At 41.6% G+C, this 22,611-nt stretch overlaps 1 protein-coding gene across 1 annotated transcript in view; it reads left to right on the top strand.

The window, feature by feature from the left end:
* HEG1 (heart development protein with EGF like domains 1) overlaps positions 1-7,535 on the top strand; it is an 81,779-nt gene extending 74,244 nt beyond the window's left edge. Inside the window, exons 16-17 of the mRNA XM_033127122.1 lie at positions 137-311; positions 2,362-7,535. Coding sequence (XP_032983013.1) covers positions 137-311; positions 2,362-2,511 — 325 coding nt within the window. The 3' untranslated portion in view covers positions 2,512-7,535. The remainder of the gene's footprint in view (positions 1-136; positions 312-2,361) is intronic.
* The last annotated feature ends 15,076 nt before the right edge of the window (positions 7,536-22,611 follow it).

The following is a 22,611-nucleotide window of genomic DNA, read 5'->3' as shown; positions in this document are numbered from 1 at the left end:
TCCCTCGGTGATGAAAGAAATATAATGGTAACTGTAGGTCTAATTCATCTTGTAAAAGATTAGATGGCGCTTTCACAGATATCATTTCTTTACAGAATTTATTCATTTACATTTTCAAATATTTTTTACCCCACAGAAAGAATAAAAATGACATAAGCAAACTCATCTTCAAAAGTGGGGATTTTCAAATGTCCCCGTATGCTGAGTATCCCAAGAACCCTCGCTCACAAGAATGGGGCCGAGAAGCTATTGAGATGCATGAGAATGGAAGTACCAAAAACCTGCTCCAGATGACAGATGTGTATTACTCGGTGTGTATTCACACGTCCAGGGTGACCTCAGATTCCAGTTGCCTCTGAGAATTAAGGGATTCTGTTTTGTGGTAGTAGAAGCACTATAGCTAGTTAAGGGTTAAAGAGAACAACAGCCTAAACCTCTTGTTCACATAGTTTAATGTTCAATTCACTTATGATCTATTTTCATGGTATTTGTTTTGACATCGAGATATAAAGGCTATTTCCACAGAGCACATTACTTTTATGGGGTTTTAGCAATAACCCTCTTGTTACTGAACTTCCCTATAAGTTATAGGATTGGAAACTGAAAGCTAGAGAAAGGATTTAGTGATATTTAGCATTTGGCTCTTTCTTTTTTATCTCTTGTCTGTCATACTTTACCTCATGTGGTTGGTTAGATAGTTGAAACTGAGGGATTGGAGAAAGGTATAAAGAGAATAATTCACTGGCATCCTCAGCCAGCACTTCTCAGACGTTCACAAGCTTAGATACTCAGTAGGTCTTTAATCATTTGCTGTGCCCTGCCCTGGACTGCCTCACTTGGAAAGATGGGAGATTCCCTTGAATCTTTTCTTCTTCTGTCCCACATTAAATAATCCATGTCATATTCCAGTGCATTGCTCAGTTCATTTCACATTATACTATGTCAGTCATAAAGCAAACATACATGGGATATCTGAACTGAAAAATAGATGTCAGGTGACTTCTCACGCCATGTGGCGCTGGTTGAGCTGTAGCAATAAACATGAAACCTCGCCCCAGCAGGGACTTAACAGCACTAGGTAATCCTGTGACCGAAACCACAACCCCTCTGTTTGCTGTGGGGATTAACCATGAGGGTTTAGACTTTGGATGGGAGGGGCAGGTTTCTTCATGCTAAGAAAGCTATTTTTGTTGATGGTCTCTTTGAAAAATTTGAACCTGAATGAAGAACAAGAAGACACAGGGGCAAGATAAATGTAGACACAAACTTAGCTGTAGTCCAGATATTTCCATTGATATTTCTGCCTATGAGGTTTGTTTTACTGTCTGTCAGGAAAGCCCTTTTACTCTAATAACTGCAGCCATAATTAAGCAGGTGTCTTTCCCAGGAGTGCACCACATTCACACCGGTTGCTAGGGTCTCCTTAGCCCCAGCATGGCACGACAACATAGCAACAAACAGGCCTGCAGAGTCATAGGACCCAACTTCGCTGTGTTTCCATGGCGTTAGCTAAAGAGTTGCCTAAAATAGATGCAGTCAAGAACTTAAACGAACTCTGTCTTTACTTCACAGATAGGTGTTCTGTAGAAGCAGAGCCTAAGCTTATGGCATGAAGCTGTCACCTGAGTGAGAGCACTGTCCCTCACACTGGTCTCAGGTGTATATTGGGCTTTCCTAGGATTCGTGTTTATTAAATGCAGTGTCTCATGTTTTCTTTCCGCCAGGCAAGCATTTTCCCCTGGTAGTCCTAAATAAGGGCCTCCTCAAAGTAGCCATGTCATTCCCAGGGAGCTTCTTCTACATAACCAGCTAGGTAGTCACAACCCACTAGGCTGGAACCTGGTTAGAGAGACCTGAGAATCGCTGTCGGCCCCCTGCTTTGGGGTCCTAACTCCACATCCGATGGGGTCATCCGACCTTTTGAAGGTTGGTCCCCTATTCATGGCTGGGACAGTCGAGTTCAGCTAAATGCCAGAGAGTATTGCTCTGGCATTTAGTGCTCCACAGAGAAAGATACTTTTTTAAAGGTCAAGCTAATCATCAGATAATAATTCATCTGGATCATAATCGAGATAATCATTAACCCAGGTCTTTTCCTTTGTTGGTCTACAATCACCCAGCTGCCCTTGATTAATGTGTTTTTTTATCCCCTTTTAAAATATGGGCAAAGGTATCCCAGTTTCCATAAAGAAACGGCCTCGGGGTCCTGACTTCTGGGTCAGACCTCACTCTGCTATGTATAGCTGCCTCCATTTTAGGTTTATTAAAATGTAGCATTCTTTTGAAAAAAAAATAATAAACTATTACATTTAAACCCACAAATAATAAATTGACTTTTTTTCTTTTCTCTTTGGCTACCAGCCCACAAGTGTAAGGAATCCTGAACTTGAACGAAATGGACTCTACCCGACCTACACTGGATTGCCAGGATCACGGCATTCTTGCATTTTCCCGGGACAGTATAACCCATCTTTCATCAGTGATGAGAGCAGGAGGAGAGACTACTTTTAAGGGAGAAGACAGAGGGGCTCATTGCTCTGAGCGAGGGCTGGGGACCTCTGTTGCTCAGAGGACTGCACCAGGGGGGCACCGCCGGCTGGCTGCTCCCAGGACTTGGGGAGCCACCCTGAAGTGGCAGGAGAAAGTGGGACAGGCGAGAGGGGCATGACCACCGTGGGCGGGGACAGATGGAACCTGTGGACATGGCACTGCAGGCTGCTCATTCGTTACTGTGAATGTGAACATAGGCCAGTACCAGGAGCGTCTCTGAGGGACTGCAGCTTGGCCACTGGCTCCAGGGACCACGTCAGCTAGGGCAGATCGTTAGGCACCGTTGCAAGGACCCAGTTTTTCTCTTAGTTTGCACTTTAGTCAATTGGGTAGTGAGAGCTCCCTTTGGATGCTTTTCAAGACTGGTCCAGAAAGACCTCTTTTCCCCAGGCGCTTCCATAGGCCTCAATTTGGTGAATAATTTACAGCAAAATCCTGGTTTTTTAGTTGTTTTCCTGTCAGTACCCATGTGCTAACCAACCTGAGTGGTTTGGAGAAGCTGTAGGTTAACTTAACAATATTTTAATATGTTTCTAGGTCGTCTAGTGCTACGGTTTCCAAGCCAACCTCCCAAAATGAAGAATTGAGTCACAGCACAGAACTCCAGTTTGTGTTTTTAGTCAGGGTGACGCTGATTTCAGAGTATGTTTTCCCGTTGCCATTAAATCTCAGATAAGTCTGGGTCAGGGCAAAATGACTGCCTTTTGGTGTTAGTTAGAGGCATCCAGCTGCCCCGTAGTGAGGGCCAGCGAGCAGCAAGGGGCACTGGCGCTCAGGCAGGCCCTGGACCACGTTACAGAGCTGCAGGGGCTGGGGCACGGCATGCTGTTGGGGACTCTGATCTTCACCTTGGAGGCCGAGGCGCTACCGGTGGAGTAGGAATGGAAAGCCGAGTGCAGGTGGGATCTGAGCTGGTATTTCACCACTAAAGGGAAAGCAGCTGGTGTAGTCCCTCCAGCTGACTGTGGTTAGAGGAGTGGGCTGAATACGCAAGCTCCATTTCCTGAAACACCAGGGCTTTGTGAAGCCGTGTGGATGCCTGAGGAAGACTAGAGCTGGGATGGAGCCACATGTAAGTCTGCTTACCTGCTAGTGCTGCGTCTTTGCTTCAATCCCTGGTCTTGTCCATAACCTCAGTGTAAACTTTTCAACCAATTGCTCAAAGCTATTTATTCGCTGAAGGCATAACTTATTTTCACTCATCCAATAATTTGTATCTTTTTACTACTACGTAGTGCCCTCCAGAAATATGATTGTAATTCAAGTCAGCATTGGAGAACTAAAGACTCCTGGCCAGGTAGGGGGTTGAGAGTTTGCCTATAGGAAGGAAATTCCACGTATCTTATTTATTATGCCTGTGACGTGGGTCCTAAGAGAGCAGCACATCCAGTGCTCAGTGTCTTTACCTGCTTCTTGTGGAACTGTGATTATTCTCGTCCCCTGCTTTTGAAGTATCCTAGTTTTGAATGAAGTGAAGAGAACACAGAGAATTGTGTTCTCACCCTGTGACTTGCAGCTCAGTGGCACTCACATTTTTGGAAATGGGGTAACCTTTGGGGACAGTTCTGTCCTGGGCATGGTGGTTTCTTCAAGGTTTTCTAATCTCTTCAGAATGTATCTAATGCTTATTCTTATGTAATCCTCATCCTGACAGTTGTAAATGCAAACTCCTCTATCCCGTGTCTCCACAAGCCCTCACCCTTTGCAGCAGGTACACTAGTCAGGGGTGAGGCCTCTTAGTAGTTAAATTGCACTCATCTCATGAGATAGATACAAAAAGAATTCTGTTTTTGTCAGTGGATGCCAACTGAAAATTTCAGAGCATGTCTTTTTTGAAACCTTGGGTCTTGCATCTTTCTGTTGACACATTCAAACAGCCCTTTGTGCCTCATGGCTGCACATCTACCTAGACACTTCCAGGCTCCTACACTCAGCTCACCTGAGCCAATAGACTTGATCCCTCCTGAGGTGGCCCAGCTTCCTGGCTCTTGATCAGATCCTTGCTCATCCCCAGAGCCACAGTGGGGGCGCCATTCCCAGGCATATGTGTCTCCCCGCTTTAGCGGACATCACAGCTGACAAATCATCTCTGATATCAGTGCGAGAAGCTATAAGTTCCACAAAATGAAGTGTTCTGTCCCAGAAGCATTCTTGAGAAGAATCCCAAAGTCCAGAAAGGAATGTCCTGTGAGTTCCAAGGATGCTTTCCTGTGAATGGATTTTGTGCATATGAAGTAGATTAAGAATGTTGTTTTTCTTTTACTGTGAAAAAAGCAGGCACCCTGCAAGGTTGAGTTCACGTAGTATCTGCAATTTCTAGAGGGCATGTGGGGGTGGGGAAGGTGCATCTCTAGAGTGCGAGGGTCTAAGGCATGAAAACATGACTGTACGGCAATGACAACTGCCCACCCTGGGCGAGGAAGGGCGGGGCTGACTTGACTTCTGCTTGGGGTTACTACCTCCAGCGGGGTCCTGCCTGGGCCCAGGGGAAACACCTGCTAGGACAGCCGCAGCCTCTGGACTGAAGGGTCAGGGCTGGATGTACCCCTGGCAAGCAGAAGTCTCAGCTCGGGCACAGGAGCTCGGTATCAGCTCCCGCACTTGGAATGTGTGATTCGTGCACACAGAAATGCCAAGGTCCTGTTTCAGGGCCCCGCAGCTGGGAGAAGTGGGAGGAAGGGAAAATGACTATTTTCTGCCCAGGAGACACTTAAACTTCTGTAGGGATGGAACCCATGCGTCCCGTGGCATACTGGAGCGAGATGACTCTGCAGGGCCGTGATCACCTGCTGGCCTCCCAGCACCTGTGGGTTTTGCTTAAGCTCCTAAACAAAAGGTCTTATTTCTCAAGTCTTTTCCTCTGACTTGAGACAGCCGGGGCATTAGAGACAAAATAGGAAGTCTGAATAGTCCTAGCTAGCCCCTCCGGCATTCCCACCATGGCCAGGCTCCCTGCAAGATATTTGGCCTCACCACACCCTTTGTGAGGTGGGCACGAGAGTGTCCATTTCTTGGATATGGGAACCTTCAGAAAGGGCAAATATTTTCCCTTGGAGAACCAGGGTTCAAACCCTTCTGCCAGGCTTGCTCTTCCCACTGTACCTCCCTGCCTCACCTTCCTGGTGATGCCTCACCATCCAGAGTACTTTAAATGTCAAAGAGGATGTGAGAGAGTGGGCTTAAAGTGTAAGTTAATTTTTATAAAGAATCTTAATATTATTAAGCAGTCACTAAACTAATAATATGAAGAGCAAAACATGTCGAATCCCCTTTTGAAAAAGTCCTTTCAGGTTTGTTGTTACACGTATTTCTTGAACACTTGTGGTCATCATGAACAAAATAGTGGCTGGCTCGTACTTAGCAAGAAGCATATTGGTACGTGGCTTTGGGTGTAGGAGGTATAAGGAGATGACCTGGGTTTTTGACAAACAGCCAGACTTAGCCGTCCATCTGAGGGCCACTTTGCCTTTTTCCTGTGGTGAGGCCCTGGCTCCCACTTACTGGAATTATAGTTTTTTTAATGTTGTCAGAGTTGGGAAAATATCAGTTGAATGTTGTAAATGCTGACAAATCTTCCTCCTTTGACAAAAGTTTATTTTCAGAAGCAGTTAAGTCATTTAGAGCCCAAATTGCGAGTGGATAGTGTAATCAAGCTGGCTGATAAGGTTTAGGGTCAAAGTCTAAGATGTGATTATTAAGTTCTTGAAAAGGTAACGGTTCATGTAAGCCTAAAAGGGAGGGCAGCATCTTTGCAATATAGGGCTCAATGGCTGCCCAAGAAAATGTCTTTGAAGGATGATATTTATGCAGATGTGAAAGTCCCAGAGCAGACATGGTAGGGACATCCTTCGCACATGACTTTTGGAGACCTCTACTAAGCCATCTTGCCCACTGGTGAAGTGCCTGGGTGCCCTGTAGCTCTACGAACTTTGCCTGGAAAAGCTAGAATTGTATAGTCCAGTTGCTCCTGGCTTAGTTTAGCCTAACACACTCAAAACCTGGGTTTGACCCATAGTTCTAAAATACTCACACTGATTTCAAAACTAAAGCACTTTGGAGAGAGGGAGAATTTCCATATTTTGCATCTTGTTTAAGACTACCCTTAATATCAGATTTTTTTTTTCCTATGTGGAAACTTTTGTGGGGATTAGAAGGGACATTCCATTTCCTTCTTGACAAAGCATCATTCTGGGGTCTTCATGTGCATTTTTTGGCACAGATACACAGTTTTGTAGAGTTGGTTTTTGAGTACTATATGTGTTCTTTTTAAATTTCCTCTCTTTTTGCGAATCCCAGAGAAGGAAACTGGTTAAAATACTAGGAACATTGAAGTATTAAATGTCAGTTCATTTGTTGTGCTAAAGTATCTTTTCAATAATGTTACAATCCATCGTGTTTGGTGTAAACTGCTCACAGAAAAACTCGTGAAACCGAAAGGGACAACTTAGGTCTGAAAAGAGACTAATCTTAGCCTGATTCTGTCCCATTGGCATTTTTAAAGAGGACAGATTAGATTCTGGTTTTATCATTGTTTTGTGGCCACGTCTAATGCACTTCAGGTGTAATCATTGGGTAGGAAGGATGGGACCACCCAGGGATATGATGGATCCAGTCTACCTGCGAAACTAACCTGACTCACTTATCTTTCTGTATTACCTTGGCCTGTTTCTTTAAAAAAAAGATCTTTCATCATGGGTGGCTGTTAAGTTTTCTTAAGATTTGTGTTGCTGGATTTATGGTTAAATGAAGCATGCAGTTGGAATATGAACTTTCTGAGTTTTCACGTCCTGGATTTCTCTTTGCAATCCTTTAAACCTTAGCCCCTGGTTGATTGTGTTAAATCCATTATGAGAATGTTATTTAAAGTTGTATTATAATTACAACCTCCACTAATTATTCAGTACTGTAGCAGCAAAGTATTATTTGTAAGAATTTGGTTATTTTTATACTTATCCACTATAAGTCTGGCGTTCTAGTCAGTAAAATGATGCAATAAAATAAATATCATTTTCATTGTGTGTTTTTCTTGTAAAAAAAAAAAAAGCAAACCAGACAGTGCAGCAGGTTATTTTTCATGAGGGCATCACTTAAATCACGGCCCTCTTTGCAGTGAACTCTTTGCAGTGAACTCTTAACGTGGAAAATATAGGGACTGAGTCATTTCTGTATCCTCAGTGCCCAGCAGAGTGGGGAAATATACTTTTAATGATGGATGGATGGATGGATGGACAGACAGATAGACCTAAATGATAAAAAGCCTAATTTAGGTATAACACCTGCTTTTGTTTACTTTTCTTTCTGTGGATTGAGAGCATAAGTAACCAATTCAGACACACAGTTTTCACCTGTATGCCTCCCAATACCACTCCATGCCAACTCGTTACATCTTGGAGGAGAAGGAAAAATAAGTGTATTTGTGCTTTGTGGCAGAGAGAATCTGTGGAACTTGAAGATGGTGGGCCAATGAATGTGGCTGCCTGACTAGATACCCACAATTTAACTGCATGTAATTGAACCAACTAGACTGGAAGCTGAGGTCGTGGGCTGTGTCTTCTAAGTATAGGATAACTTCTTTGAAGTCCCAAAGTCTGGCGCAGTGTTTTACATGTGGGGGTCCAATAAACATACAATTAAGTTCTGACAAGTTCTAATCATTAAGTTCCTGAACTTGTTGCAATGATGTTGCTAACCTTTTTTGGTATCAGAGGGATTGTTCATTATGAATTTGTACCAACTGGACAAACAGTTAACCCAGTTTACTATTTGGAAGTGCTGAAAAGGCTGTGTGGAAAAGTTAGATGACCTGAACTTTTGCCAACAATTCATGGCTCTTGCATCACGACAGTGCACCATCTCACACAGCACTGTCTGTGAGGGAGGTTTTAGCCGTAAACAAATAACTATATTGGAACACCCTCCCTACTCACCTGATCTGCCCCCCCACCAAGACTTCTTTCTTTACCCGAAGATAAAGGAAATACTGAAAGGAAGACAGTTTGATGACATTCAGGACATCAAGGGTAATACGACGACAGCTCTGATGGCCATTCCAGAAAAAAAAGAGTTCCAAAATTGCTTTGAAGGGTGGACTAAGCGCTGGCGTCAGTGCATAGCTTCCTAAGGGGAGTACTTCAAAGGTGACCGTAGTGATATTCAGCAATGAGGTATGCAGCACTTTTTATAGGATGAGTTTGTGAACTTAATTGGCAGACCTCATATACAGAAGATGCCAAAAAAAATGTATACACAATTTAAGTAAGGAAAGAACTTAAAATTAAGCTGATGGTAACCACTTTGAGCGCCTCTTGTAATTACAGAAGTCAAACGTGAGATGTATTCATCTTTTATCAGTATATATTATTACAATTTTAATACAGTTTTTTCCTTTCTTAAAAACTTATATACATTTTTTTGGCACCCTTTGTATGTTAATCAGTTGCTTCCTTGGGTGCTTTCATGACAGGAACGGATGAGCCTTTCAGATTCTGTCAGCTTTACGACAGAAACCTTGGCGCTGGAGAGGCCAGTAGTGGCAGCTTGGGGCACAAAAGGAACCTTTTGGCAGATTAGATCAGGGTTGTACTCATCAAACATCTCTGAATGGCGAAGACCAGCCGCGTTCTCCTCTCCTGACCTGGCCCCTCCCTCTCAGCTTTCCCAGCCCACCAGTTAATCCCCAACTGAGATCATAACAGAACTGACCCATTTATTTTCCTGCCCAGCTCAGCCAGACATAAACATCACACAGAGATGCCACGAATGAAGATATTTATGTTGATTTTTATTGACCTCCTAAAAACTTAAGAGCACCATCAGAAGGCCTGGGGTCTGACAGCCGGGACAAGACACTCTCTAACAATGTCATGGTGGTTTTTCCCAGATTGTGACGTCAAGCCTGAGTCTGTTCAGCTCTCTGAGCCTCCGTATCCTGCTCAGTGAAGTGGGGATAATAATTCTTGTCTCCTAGAGTTGTGAGGATTAAAGGGGAGAATTCATATGAAAACACTCTGTAAACTACAAAGAAACATAACGCATATTAGTTCTCTTCCATAAGGCCCTTCTGTCACCAAAAGAAAGACATAACTGCAGGATTAATATGTCATTTCAATGCTGGTTAGCTAATTATTGGTCCTGAAGACCTTGGACTTGATTCAACTTCTTGGATATCAATGACATATGATGATGGAAGGCAGAATTATCAGCAGTAGGTATTTATCTGGACACGAGGAGGAAAAAAAATACATCAAAAATGACCTTTAGCCTAAGAGAAAGTAGGGTATTCAGAATGTTTGAAAAGGGTGGTAATAGGAGAAGGAAGATAGAGGAAAACCTCTCCAAATGAAGTGGATGTGTCCCAGTACATTCTTTGTGATAAACAGCCGTACTAAAGGTAGAACTAATACAAGTGGAGAAGAGAGATGTTTCAGGACATTGGAAAGGAGACTTTGCTTTAGGAATATTAAATACAAATTAAAACAACACTAGGAATTATAAAATAGAGAATCCCAGGATCTCAGGTTTGGAAGAGATCTTAGCCATCATTTACTCCAACCACCTTTAAAAAGTGCTTAAATTCCCTCTCATCTGAGTAGCTATCCCAGGAATAGAGAGCTCATTTGCTTTGAGGAAGCCCCCTGCATATCGCAATAACTCCAAATACTAGAAAGTTCTTTCTGATTTTCATCCCAGTTATTTACCCCTTCTTGAGTGAGAATCCTTTATGGGAGGGGTGGAGGAACTGGATTTAGGTTACAGCTATACTGGGACAGATTTAAGCAAAGCTGAGCAGGAGAGAAGAGAGAGGTGAGGCTGGGGAGGAGGGTCTATATGAAGGCAGGTGAGCTCCAGGTGCAAAGAGACTCCAATGATAAGGAACACAGGTTCTTCTGCGCTGGGTAAGCCACAAGCAACCTCCCAGGGATACCTGAAAAATGTGTGAAGAGAATGTTCCTGCCCACCTCTGTGACCTTCTCCCCAGCTATCTTTTTAGGCATGGTTGGGGGGCGGGCAGAGGCTGAAAAGCCGTGGGACAGGGCAGATAACCCTGGCCACTCATGCACACTTCCTGATTCATACCCCGACTTACCAGCTCTGTGACCTTGGACAAGTTATTTTTAACCTCTTTTTAATTCCTCAGATGTGATCATATAGAATCTACTTCTTAGAATTCTCATGAGAATTAAATGAGTCAATATCTATAAAGCACACCAGTATTTTATATTTAGTAAGTGCTGTGTGTTTGTTAAACATAAAACATTTTGGAGTTCAAACTAAAGGTATCATTGAACCATGACTTGGGTTTCACAATTTATGTGGCCAATTTCGCATACTGCTCTGTTTCTTCTCTTCCTCCTTCTCCTCCTTCTCCTTCCTCCTTTTCCTCTTTCTCCTCCTCCTCCTCCTCCTCCCTCTCCTTCTCCTCATTATTATTGGTATTACTTTTATTGTTATTATATTCCTGACAACCTCCTAAACTATGAAACAAGTTAAGAATCACATTATAATGAGAGAGGCATCACAACAAAAGTTGCTAAGAGAGTAAAGAGTTTTGTAACTATGGGAGGTGATGGCTGTTAACTAAAATTATTGTAGTAATCATTTCACAATATAAACACAGCAAACCATGATGTTGTACACCTGAAACTAGTAGTGTCATATGTCAATTATATATGTCAAAAAAAGAAAAGACAGGGTTTCCTGAAAAGAGCAGAAAGCGGGCGGTAAGGGTTGAAAGGAGAGAACATCTGAAGTCGCTGGGACTATGGGAGGAAGCTGGTTCAGACATGGGGGGCGTGGTGAACAGAGGGTGAGAACAGAGGGTTTGTGGTAGCAGCAGTCCCCACAGAAAATCATTTTACTCTAGCAGAGCTCAGCAGGGTCTATTAGAGCTGAGCAGCAGCCAACAGGTGGACCCAAAATTGCAGTTTTGTTTGGTATATGGCACCAGGTTGGGAGGGTACTGGCTGGAGTGACAGCCTGTGGGTCTGGCCTTAGAAGCGGGAAAGGCTGGGTGAAAATGAAGGGCTGACACAGATTACTATCTTTAATCCATAAAATACCTAAAAATGTCATACACTTTAATTAGGACATTATGAATAAGTCTTCCATTAGAATAATAGACAAAAACCATGAATAGGAGCTACAAATAACCTAACAAATATGTGGAGAATGTCCAAACTCATTTGTGGTCAAATTGATGAAAATCTAAGTACTACTGAGATATCCCGTTTTGTTGTTGTTGCTGTTGTTTTTAACCTACCATAGCAGGGAAAAAGCCTGGTTTTAAAAAATGAAGCTATTGTTTGCTGATGGATGAGAGGACCACTGTAGGGGTGGAAATTCATGTCAATCTTTAAGAAGATAATTAGGTAATAATTTCTAGAAGCCTTAAAATTTTTACCCCTTGAATTAGTTATTCCACTCCCTGGAATTCATACTAAGGAAATAATGCAAAACAAAATATGAGAGAAGCACACTATTCTCACTCCCTCACCCCCTTAGTGCTTGTGTGCAAAGAACTAAGTCAGGTTAACCTTCAGGAATAATGGAACTTGGAGGCCATTTCTATCCCTTGAGGCTCTCTGTCCCCTGATTGATACGCACCACATGGCATCGCAATAAAGTCAGCTTTCTCAGGCTACTTCTCTGCAGAGGCAGGTAAGAGGCATGTACCTCCCCCCGCAACTTCATTGCTTTCGATTTCTACATTTCTATAATCCCTGTTTCTATTATTAGCTCCTTGGTTATCACCCACTAGGCTGTGAACTCCTCGAGATCAGCAACCTCAGTTTGATAGTATTTATCTATTTGTTTTGAATTGATCTCCACTCCCTTTTGCTAACACACAGTAGATGCCTAATAGATACTTGTAAAATTATCTGTCAGTTCAGCTGCTCCCCACTCTGTATTGCCACATTATCTACCCTCTTTAGTTTGTACATTGGCTGGAGGTCGAGGTGGTCTCTTCAGCTATTCTTAAATGTCCCGTGTGTGTGCCAACCAATTAATATTTCAGGGGTGCTATGTTTATTAATAGACTCTTTGTCACATACCTTAAGTCAAGGTCCATGGTTCTCTGAGCCCTCAGCAATAACACTTCTATATTTCTTACTAATAAAGGGCTATGGTGATAAGGGAGTAATAAAACATAGTGACAAGTCAGTTGACTCATAGAAAGTTAAAACTGGGATGGAGCTCAGGAAATGGTGGCATCATTCAAACTCCACCCTGATTCTACCTGGAAGGACACTGAAGATTAGAGAGGGGCAATTTTCACAAGGTTACATTCTGGTTCATGGAAGGGTTGGGATAAGAGTTCAGAATCTGGGCATTCAGTTTATTTTGGTTACCAGGGCATGTGGTCATCAAAAGTATGTATAAAGGGCATGTGAGCCACAGCAGTGTATGGGAGAGGACAAAGCCAGCACGCCCAGCTGTGCTGACGAGGCAGAGCTCCATAATGGAGGCGGAAGTCACCCTGAATCTGGGAGAAGGCCTGGTTGGAGAACATGGGCAGGGATGTGGGGCAGGCAGAGACCAGTGCTTGGATGAAATAGAAACAGTGTGGGGTGCGGAGTAGAGCATGGCCTTTGAGACCTGGTATTGAATCCCAGGGCTGTCTCAGATCCCCTTGTTACCTAACTTCTCTAAGACTCAAATTTTTAGTCTGTAAAAATGTGCCCATAGAACTGACTTCTGAGGATGGAGTTAAAGGAGACAGTGGATATGTGCTAATATTCAACTCAGCACCAGGAAAGAGCTCTGGAAGATGGTGGTTTGTGACATCCTCATGGAGGTCAAGTTGTGTGGTCCTTCTAGGAGGTTAAAGGTGAGCACCCATCCCTCTGTCAATCTTTAGGATGCTTTTGGACAGGGATGAGCTCCAACCTTGGGGAGGACCTATCCCCATAGGGCTGACTACACTCTAGAGCTGGGGTTGGCACACTATGTCCCATTGGCCAAAGTCAGCCAGTTGCCTGTTTTTGTAGGATCCAAAAGCTGAGAGTGATTGTTACATTTTTAAATCACTGAAATAAAAAACAAGAATCATATTTTGTGCAAGGTGAAAATTATGTGGAATTCAAATTTCAGTGTCCACAAATGAAGTCTTATTGGAATACAGCTGCACTCACTTGTCTGTATATTGTCTGTGGCTGCTATCGTGCTACAATAGCAGAGTTGCGTAGTCGGGACAGAGATTATACGTGACATTTTCATCACTTCACATGGGTGTTCAGCACATTACTCAATAGCATTTCAAATGCCACGTGCACGGTCATGCCATGACATTTTTGTTTTCTTTTTCAAATTACCAATGCGGATTTTTTAAACTACCATGTCAAAATCAGAAGAGAAAAATGGATTTCAAATGTCATGATTTTAAATCACAGTATGGATTATTTTGGAGAATGGATGATTTTATCAAATTAGATGGCACAGTATTATTTATTATTCAGTGACCCTGTAGGTGGGATAAAATAATAGATTATGTTAATATTACCAGACTAAGGACATATCACAATATTCCCAACTCACTGAAGAGCAATCATCAGAAAACAAATTTTTTTTTAACGGACTATCTCATCCCAGCTGAATTTCTTCATAAAATTAACAAAAACAAGCCTGCAATCAAAGCAAGTTTCCAAGTGGCTCATTTATTAGCCAAGCAAGGAAAGTCATTTAGGGATGAGTTCATTAAATTGTGATTGATTGAATCAGCCAAAGAAATGTGTCCAGAGGAAAGAAACTTGCTTAAGATTATTTCAGTAAGAACAGTTGCTCAGAGAGTTGAGAACATTGGGAACAGTATCAATAGTCAATTAATAAGCAAGACAAATATTTTGAGCGGTTGCCGTGGGCTTTTGATGAGTTGATAAATGTTACCAATACTACTCAGTCAGTGACAAGTTTGAAGTGACTGCAGAGGTAGCCTCTATAAATAGCCTCTGTGGACCAACTATAATGAAGAATATTTTCAAAATGAAATCACACACGTTAAAGGGGTGCATTGTATGATATGTGTATTAAATCTCAATAAAGCTCTTTTTTAAAAAAAACTATTTTCAAACAAGTTGAGAAAACATTATTTCAGTATAAACTGAAGTAGAATCTGCTAAGATACGTTACAACAGGAGGTGGTAGAAATATGTGTGGAGCAGGAAAAACTATAGCTGCATTCATGTACAAAGCTTGTGAAAACATCAGGCATTTTAAAGCTTATTCACTGTATTAGTCATGAGTAAGTATTTTGTATAAAATATTTGAAAATATCATGTGTTATGGAGCCAGTAATGTCACAGTAAACTTCATTCACTATCAGTGAACTTAACCATCATGGGTTCTGTGAACTTTTGTCAGATATAGAAGCTAATATCCTGACTTATCCTACTACAAGGCAGTTTGATGGCTTAGCAGTAGTAAAGTTTTATTTCAAGTTTTTGAGCACAGGACTGAAATTACAATCTTTCTGAAGATTTTAGAAGAACCATTATTATCAAACAAAAATGGCTTTTGAATCTTTTGCTGAATACTTGCTAATGCTTCTTAAAGAATTAAACTTATAATTACAAGGCAAAACAGCACTTACATGCAAATTTTATACTGTGGTAAAGTCATTTTAACAGCTAATGTTGTGTATATCCCAAGTAATGCCAAGCTGCTTTCTATACTTCCCATGTGGTCACAAGTTAAAATGAGAAACAAGATCCTCCTTCCCACATAAATTTGCAGCAGACATATATTCTGAATAGTTCCAGCAGTGCTTTCTGGACTTTAATGCAAATGTGAAGACAATTTCTGTATTTCAAAATACTTTTTACTAAGCAATTGAGGAGCATCTACTTAACTTTCAACTGAAAGTGATAAATTTTCATTGTAATGGTATTCTAAAACGTATCTACCCACAGAAGAATCTCATCGAATTTCAGAACGGCCTTCGAAGCAATGAATATACTTAATTAAAATTATATACTCATGGACTAATAGCAGCATTTGGCAGTACCTATCTGTGTTGAAAGACATTTTCAAAGATGACATACATAAAATTTTATTATAAATCAGCATTACGGTTGAATATTTGTGATCAGTTTTGATGATAGGAAACCTAATTTTGAACGGCAATGAAGCAAACTAATATCCCCCCTCCAAGAAATAATTCTATTCTTCCATTGTAAAGCAGTATTACCAAAAATTGTGCTCACTTATTGTATTTTAAATTTCACCAATAATTTTTTGGGAAATTTGTTTTTTCTCTTGTTATATAAATGTGTGCAGAATATCCTCAATTTTGCCTCTTTCCCCACATAGCCTAAAATATTTACTATCTAGTCCTTTATAGAAAAAGGTTTGCTGACTCTGATCTAAGTCACAGCACTATCTATGCTTTGGTTCCTAGCTATAATATGGATATTATAATAGTAAATCGACTTCATGTTTTTGAGTTAATAAGTGTAAAGCATGTAGAATGGTGGCACATGGTATGTGCTTTTTATTTCTATTTTTTATTTTTTTAAGATTTTATTGGGGAAGGGGAACAGGACTTTATTGGGGAACAGTGTGCACTTCTGGGACTTTTTTCAAATCAAGTTGTTGTCCTTTCGATCTTAGTTGTGGAGGGCGCAGCTCAGCTCCAGGTCCAGTTGCCCTTGTTTGTTGCAGGGAGCACAGCCCACCATCCCTTGCTGGAGTCAAACCGACAACCTTGTGGTTGAGAGCCCAGGCTCCAACCACCTAAGCCATCTGGCCATCGGGGAGCTCAGTGGCAGCTCATTGACTTCCTTCTAGTTGCGGAGGGTGCAGCTCGCTGGCCCATGTGGGAATCAAGCCGGCAGCCCCGTTGCCCAGAGCTCGCGACGCGCTCTAACCAACTGAGCCACACACCCACCCCGGTAGGTGCTTTTTAAATGTAAGTTGTTATTAATATTAATAACTACATTTCTATAGCTCTTCTGAATTATACAGAGTTGTGGTCATTACAAAAGTTTCTGTGTAGGCAGAGAGAGAGGCCTCTGGTGAATAAAAATTTCCTTTAAGACAGTCGTCTCTAAAATTGCCCTGGTGAAGTGTCCACCTAATCCCATCTCAGCTCACTTTTTTTTTAATTTGATTTTTTTTGGTAGCAGCTTTATTGAGATGTAATTTACATACCATACAATTCACTCATTTAAATTCAGAGCATCACCACAACCCATTTTAGAACATTTCCATCATCCCAAAAAGACACATATTTCTTAGCCATCGTCCCCCAATCCTCTCACCTCTCCCTGGCCTTAGCAGCGACTAATCTATTTTCTGTCTCTATACATTTGCCTATTCTGGACACTTAATATAAATGGAATCATACAACATGTGGTCTTGTGTGACTTGCTTGTTTCACGTAATGTTTTCAAGGTTCATCCATGTGGTAGCATGTGTCAGAACTTCCTTCATTTTTATGGTGGAATAATATTCCATTGTATGGATAGACCATGTTCTGCTTATTCATTCATCAGTTTATGGATACTGGGTTCTTTCTACCTTTTGGCTATTATGAATAATGAAAGTTCATGTACAAATTTTTGTGTGGATATATTTTGTTTCTCTTAGGACTATACCTAGAAGTGGAATTGCTGGGTCAAATAGTAAGTCTACAGCTAACTTTTTGAGGAACTGCCAGCCTGCCTTCCAAAGTGACTACACATTTTACATTTCCACCAGCAGTATGTGAGGGTTCTGATTTCTCCACATCCTCATCAACACTTGCAATTATCTGTCTTTTTTTCCAATAGCCACCCTAGTAACTATGAAGTGATATCCAACTCATTTTTAATTCTCTTGGATGGAGAACTACCCTCCTCACCGCTCCATGCTGGGGGCATGTGGGGATACCACCCTGGGAGCCCCAGCCCTGCAAGAGCACTACGGTATTTTCAGCTAAAACTTAAGTTTTTCTCAGAGGAGAAAAGGAACCCAGAGATTGTGCCACATTGGTAATCAGTTTTTCAATTCACAAGCCCACACATTTACACCACCCTCTAAGAAGGCATTATTTAGAAACGTGGAAATAGTTTTCAAGAGACTACAAATACTTACAGGGAAGATTATTACAAGGCATCTTGACTCAGCAGGAGTTAGGACAAGATCCTTCTAGAGAGTTCTGTACACCACTGCCCAGCCCCATCTCACACATTCCACCCTCCATCCCTGTGATTTACAGAGACACTAAGAAGACTTCAGGGCAGAGGAGCCAGGGCCGCTGGGAGAGAAGTCTCCATAAAGAAAGGAGGAGTCTCTCTGGGGTTGCAGGCCCCACATCAGGGCAGGAGGTCAGAGAGGAGGGTGGTTTCTGTTCCTGCCAAGTGTGTCAGCTACTGCCCAGGGTGGAGCAGAGATTGGGACATTTGCCCCCAAAGAAAGGAAGCCAATCGAGGGCTGTTTATTACATGCCTGCTGTGTGCTGGCCTCTGCTGGGTATTGTGCCTACTGGTGTATTTTGCCCAGAGTCTTTCAAGATGAGGTCTTCCCGTTATACCTACCCCCACCACTCTCAGAGTGTCCTTCGTAGTACTTTGCAGAGTTATCGCAGAAATGTTAATTTCAGTTCATTGCTACATTCCCAGAGCCTGGAACAGTGTCTGGTGCTTGTAGATACTCTTAAGTATTTGGTGAATGAAGGAAAGAATCTAAATTCGACACTGGCTGGTGGAACCCAAGTATAGTACCTCATTGTATATATGTTTTATAGTTTATTTGCACTTAGTAAAAATACAGTATTGTTAAAAATTTTCTTTGTTATAATCACTATGTAATGTTCCTTTTACGAACTCATCAAATTTGGCTTGACCAAGCCCAGATTTTGGACATTTACATAGTTTAAATTTTTTTCTATGAAAAATAATAGTAGTACATCCTTGTACAAATGTCTTTGAGCACATGTCTGGCTATTTCCTTAGGAATTGCTGGGTCAAGGATTGCATCCATTTGTAAAGGTCTGTAATACATATTGGCACATTTCCCTTTCCCAGAGGGAAATTTGAGGCCTGTTTCCTACACACCATTGCCAACAGCAAGCGCTGTCGTTCTTTTCATCTTTGCCAACAAAAGTACAGTATCTAATTGATTCGTGGTGCTAAGCAACCGCTCAAGGAGTTACTTATGAGTACATACTGAAGATTGTTTTCAAATTTCCCATAAAGAAAACAGTTCCTGAGAAAATTAGATCAAAGATTCCTTCTTGGAAGAGAAATTTTATAGGTGACTAGGAACAACCACCACCAAACAGAATATCTGATTAAAGATTAGTGGAGTAGTTGCAAGTCAAGTTCAAGCCCTATTAAGTTAAAAGTCATTCATTATACTCTCCCCAGACTGAATCAGTCTGGTGGGGGTGGGAGGCACTTCCTAGGAAAAGAAGCAGGTACTTATCTGATTAAAGTCAATCAGAAATTAACTCAAGAGTTCAGAATTAACCAGAGCTCTTGGATCTATTTTCTCTTTTACTAGTGTGATGTGGTATTTTTCATGATGTTGATTGTGCACATTTCTTTTTCGGTTAATTTACCTGTTTGTTTCCCCTGCCCCCATACTTTTGAAGGCCCTCTCCCTCAACACCCATGCAATGATGTGTCCTAGTAGTGTTTTCCAAATTTCTGTCAATTTTGTACCACCCTCAGGATTCTTGACAAACCATATATAGCAGTTTCCCCTTATCCATGGTTTCATGTTCCTGTTTCAGTCACCTGTAGTCAATTGCTATCTAAAGCTATCAAATGGGAAATTCCAGGCATAAACAATTCATTAAGTTCTAAACTGTACGCTATTCTGAGTAGCATGATGAAACCTTAAGCCATCCCGATCCATCCTTCCTGGATATGAATCACCCGTGTCCATCGTATTCCCACTGCATACGCTCCCCACCCACTAGTGAGTCAGTAGGCATCTTGGTTATCAGATCGACTGTTCTGGTATCACAGTGCTTGTGTTCAATCCACCCTTATTTTACTTAATAATGGCCCCAAAGCTCAAGAGTAGTCATGTTGGCAATTCAAATATGCCAAAGAGAAACTGTAAAGTGCTTTCTTTAAGTGAAAAGGTAAAAGTTCTCGACTTAATAAGGAAAGAAAAAAACATATGCTGAGGTTGCTGAGATCTGTGGTAAGAACAAATCTTCTATCTGTGAAATTGTGAAAAAGGGAAAAAAATTGTGCTAGTTTTGCTGTTTCACCTCAAACTGTAAAAGTTACGGCCACAGTGTGTGATCAGAACTTAAAGGCATTAAATTTGTGAGTGGAAGACATGAACAGAAAATGTGTTCCAATTGACCGCAAAATGTTGCATCAGAAAGCATTGAGCCTATACGAAGACTTCAGTAAGGGATCCCCTCAAGTGAGTTAACACTAGGCCGTTTACCGCCAGGTAAGGGATGGTTACACAGATTCAGAAATAGGTTTGGGTTGAAAAACAGAAAAATTACTGGAGAGTCTGCGTCCGCTGATGAAGACACTGCTGCCACATTTCTGACAGGGTTGAAAAAGCTGACTAGGATTTGGTACTACCCCAGGCACTACCCCACCGGGGGTCTTGGTACTTATGCCCTGTGGATGGGGGTACTACTCTAGCATCTCTACTTTTTCTTCCATAATATTTTTCATGAAATTGACTTATTTCTTTAAGACCTATATGAATTTACTTTTAAAATAAACTTTACATCATCACCTCAACGAAGACACTAGTTTCCTTTGCCATAAATAGCAAATCACCATAAAATAAATACAATAAAAATAAAGTGTTACCAGATTCTAGGTGTATATCTTTGATTGCCAAAGGCTCTGTGCCTGAGGCCTGCTCTGTCTTCCTTAGAAAGGGAAACACGCGAGTCCTGGAGAACAGATTAAGATATGCTAGCAGTAAATGAGACTTTCTCCGGCCATAATCAGAATAACTGAAATAAATTTCAAGGGCACTTATGTTCGCCCTCTAACTGAATCAATGTTCTCTAACGCTGTGTCCATGGACCACTTGAAACCTTGTGTGCTACCGTGTTTCCCCGAAAATAAGACCTAGCCAGACAATCAGCTCTAATGCATCTTTTGGAGCAAAAATTAATATAAGATTCAGTATAATATAATATTATATTATATTTACATATTATATTATATTATATTATATTATATTATATTATATTATATTATATTATATTATATTATATTGTAAAGACTGGGTCTTATAGTAAAATAAGACTGGGTCTTATATTAATTTTTGCTCCAGAAGATGCATAAGAGCTGATGGTCTTATTTTCAATCAGACAGGTCTTATTTCCGGGGAAACACGGTACAGCCTCAGTAGCTCTCACACCCGAGCATGTGTCAGAGTTGCCTGGAGTCTTGTTAAAACACAAATGGCTGATTCAGTAGGTCTGAGCTGGGGCTTGAAATGTGCATTTGCAAAATCCTTCCAAGTCATGCTGGCGCTGCTGGTCTGGGGAACACATTTTGAGAGCCGCTGCCCTCTTTGCATCATCTCTTACTTTGGGAATAACTGAGTTGGGGAAGACCGACAGGCACAAACCAGACACAATTGCAAACCCCAAACAAGTGCAGACTGGCTCACATCTGTTGTTGGCAATTTTCCTTTTAAAGAGCAGTAAGCCGGGACCCAGCACTAGTATCCCTGAGAGCAGTTCAACTCTCTAGAACCACTCGCTTCCTCTGTGAGGAATCCTGAATTACAATTTGTAGCAGAGAGAGAGAGAGAGAGAGAGAGAGAGAGAGAGAGAGAGCTCTCTGACCTTAAGTCAAACCTCCCTATAATCTCACTCAGGAATAGAGGAGGAAGTAGGTGAGAAGTAAAACCACTTCCTCCATATAACTTTTCCAAGAGGTTATTAATTCCAGAAGATAGATGATGATGACAAACATTTTTTTTTAGAGCTGACTAAACTCAGTGGGGTGAGTAGGTAAGCAATTGTGGAGTTTAACAAGCCAAGACTCCAAAAGCCAATGGCTGCGCCTTTTAAAGGTCGAGGTGTTTTGGAAAACGTCTCCAGTAATTAAAAGTCCACATGTCAGCATTTGAACCTCTTCGGAGCCCTTCACATCCTTTGTGTGTGAGAAGAGAAAAATCTCAAGAAGAGAGGTCAACTATGATACCTCCTCCCAACAAATCAAACTACAGTAATTTGTCCATGTTTCCTTCTGGTGCATAACATTGTTTCTATGGGAAAATGGCGTCTCTGTTCTTGACTTATAGATAAATATCTAGAATATAGCTGGTGTGTAAATAAATATCACCCTTTTTCCTTTCCTAGGTTTTGAATCATGTGAGCAATAAAACAAAGCATATGGCAGATGAAGACAAAATACCACTTTTAATAAGGAGCTTATTTTGGAGACTGTAGCGTAGAGCTTCCTAATGCTGAATCCTTTCCCTCCCAGGTACAACAGCTGTGAATACACACGTTCTCTCCCAGAAGGGAAAGGGCAGGATCTGAGGTGAATATTCCCAGTGTATTCTTCTGAACTAAGTCGCTACACCTCACTTAGGCAGAATGAACAAAGGCATGCCGACAGCATGGCACTCTCTGAGTCCCCTCCACGTGGGAGGAAACATCGGCCCTGAGGAAGAAGCATTTCCCTTAATGAGAAGCTCTGTGTACATTGTCTCTATAATCCTGGGATGTGGCAGTCTGGTGTGGATCGGGTTAGAAAGGGGCATGAGAAAGGATGATTGCTGGTTCATACTGTCAGGACTGCCTGACTTTCTTATTGCCCATGTTTATTGCCCAGGTAAGGCCAGGGATGAAACAGAAAGACAGGTGTTTAGCAGGCCTCCATCCCTTCCTGGTCACTCTTCACTGTATGCTCAGCAGAGAAGTGATATAGAGAACCAGAGTAAATATTGACACTGTTGTAATATAACAACATCAGCAGATGTTGGCAGTAGACCTCTGTGCGTCCTACTCCCTTGATATCTTGAACCCGAGACAAGATAGAGCAGTGAGCTCTTCCTGGCTTAGGAGGTAGGATTTGAGACCCTGTATCTATTTTTGTGACCTCAAACCACTTTTTCAGCTTTCCTAGATTCCTG

The sequence above is a fragment of the Rhinolophus ferrumequinum genome, chromosome 2, assembly GCF_004115265.2.
Source record: "Rhinolophus ferrumequinum isolate MPI-CBG mRhiFer1 chromosome 2, mRhiFer1_v1.p, whole genome shotgun sequence".
NCBI classification, from domain to species: domain Eukaryota; kingdom Metazoa; phylum Chordata; class Mammalia; order Chiroptera; family Rhinolophidae; genus Rhinolophus; species Rhinolophus ferrumequinum.
The sequence above is the reverse complement of the archived record's forward strand: the minus strand, read 5'-3'. Positions and strand labels throughout refer to the sequence as shown.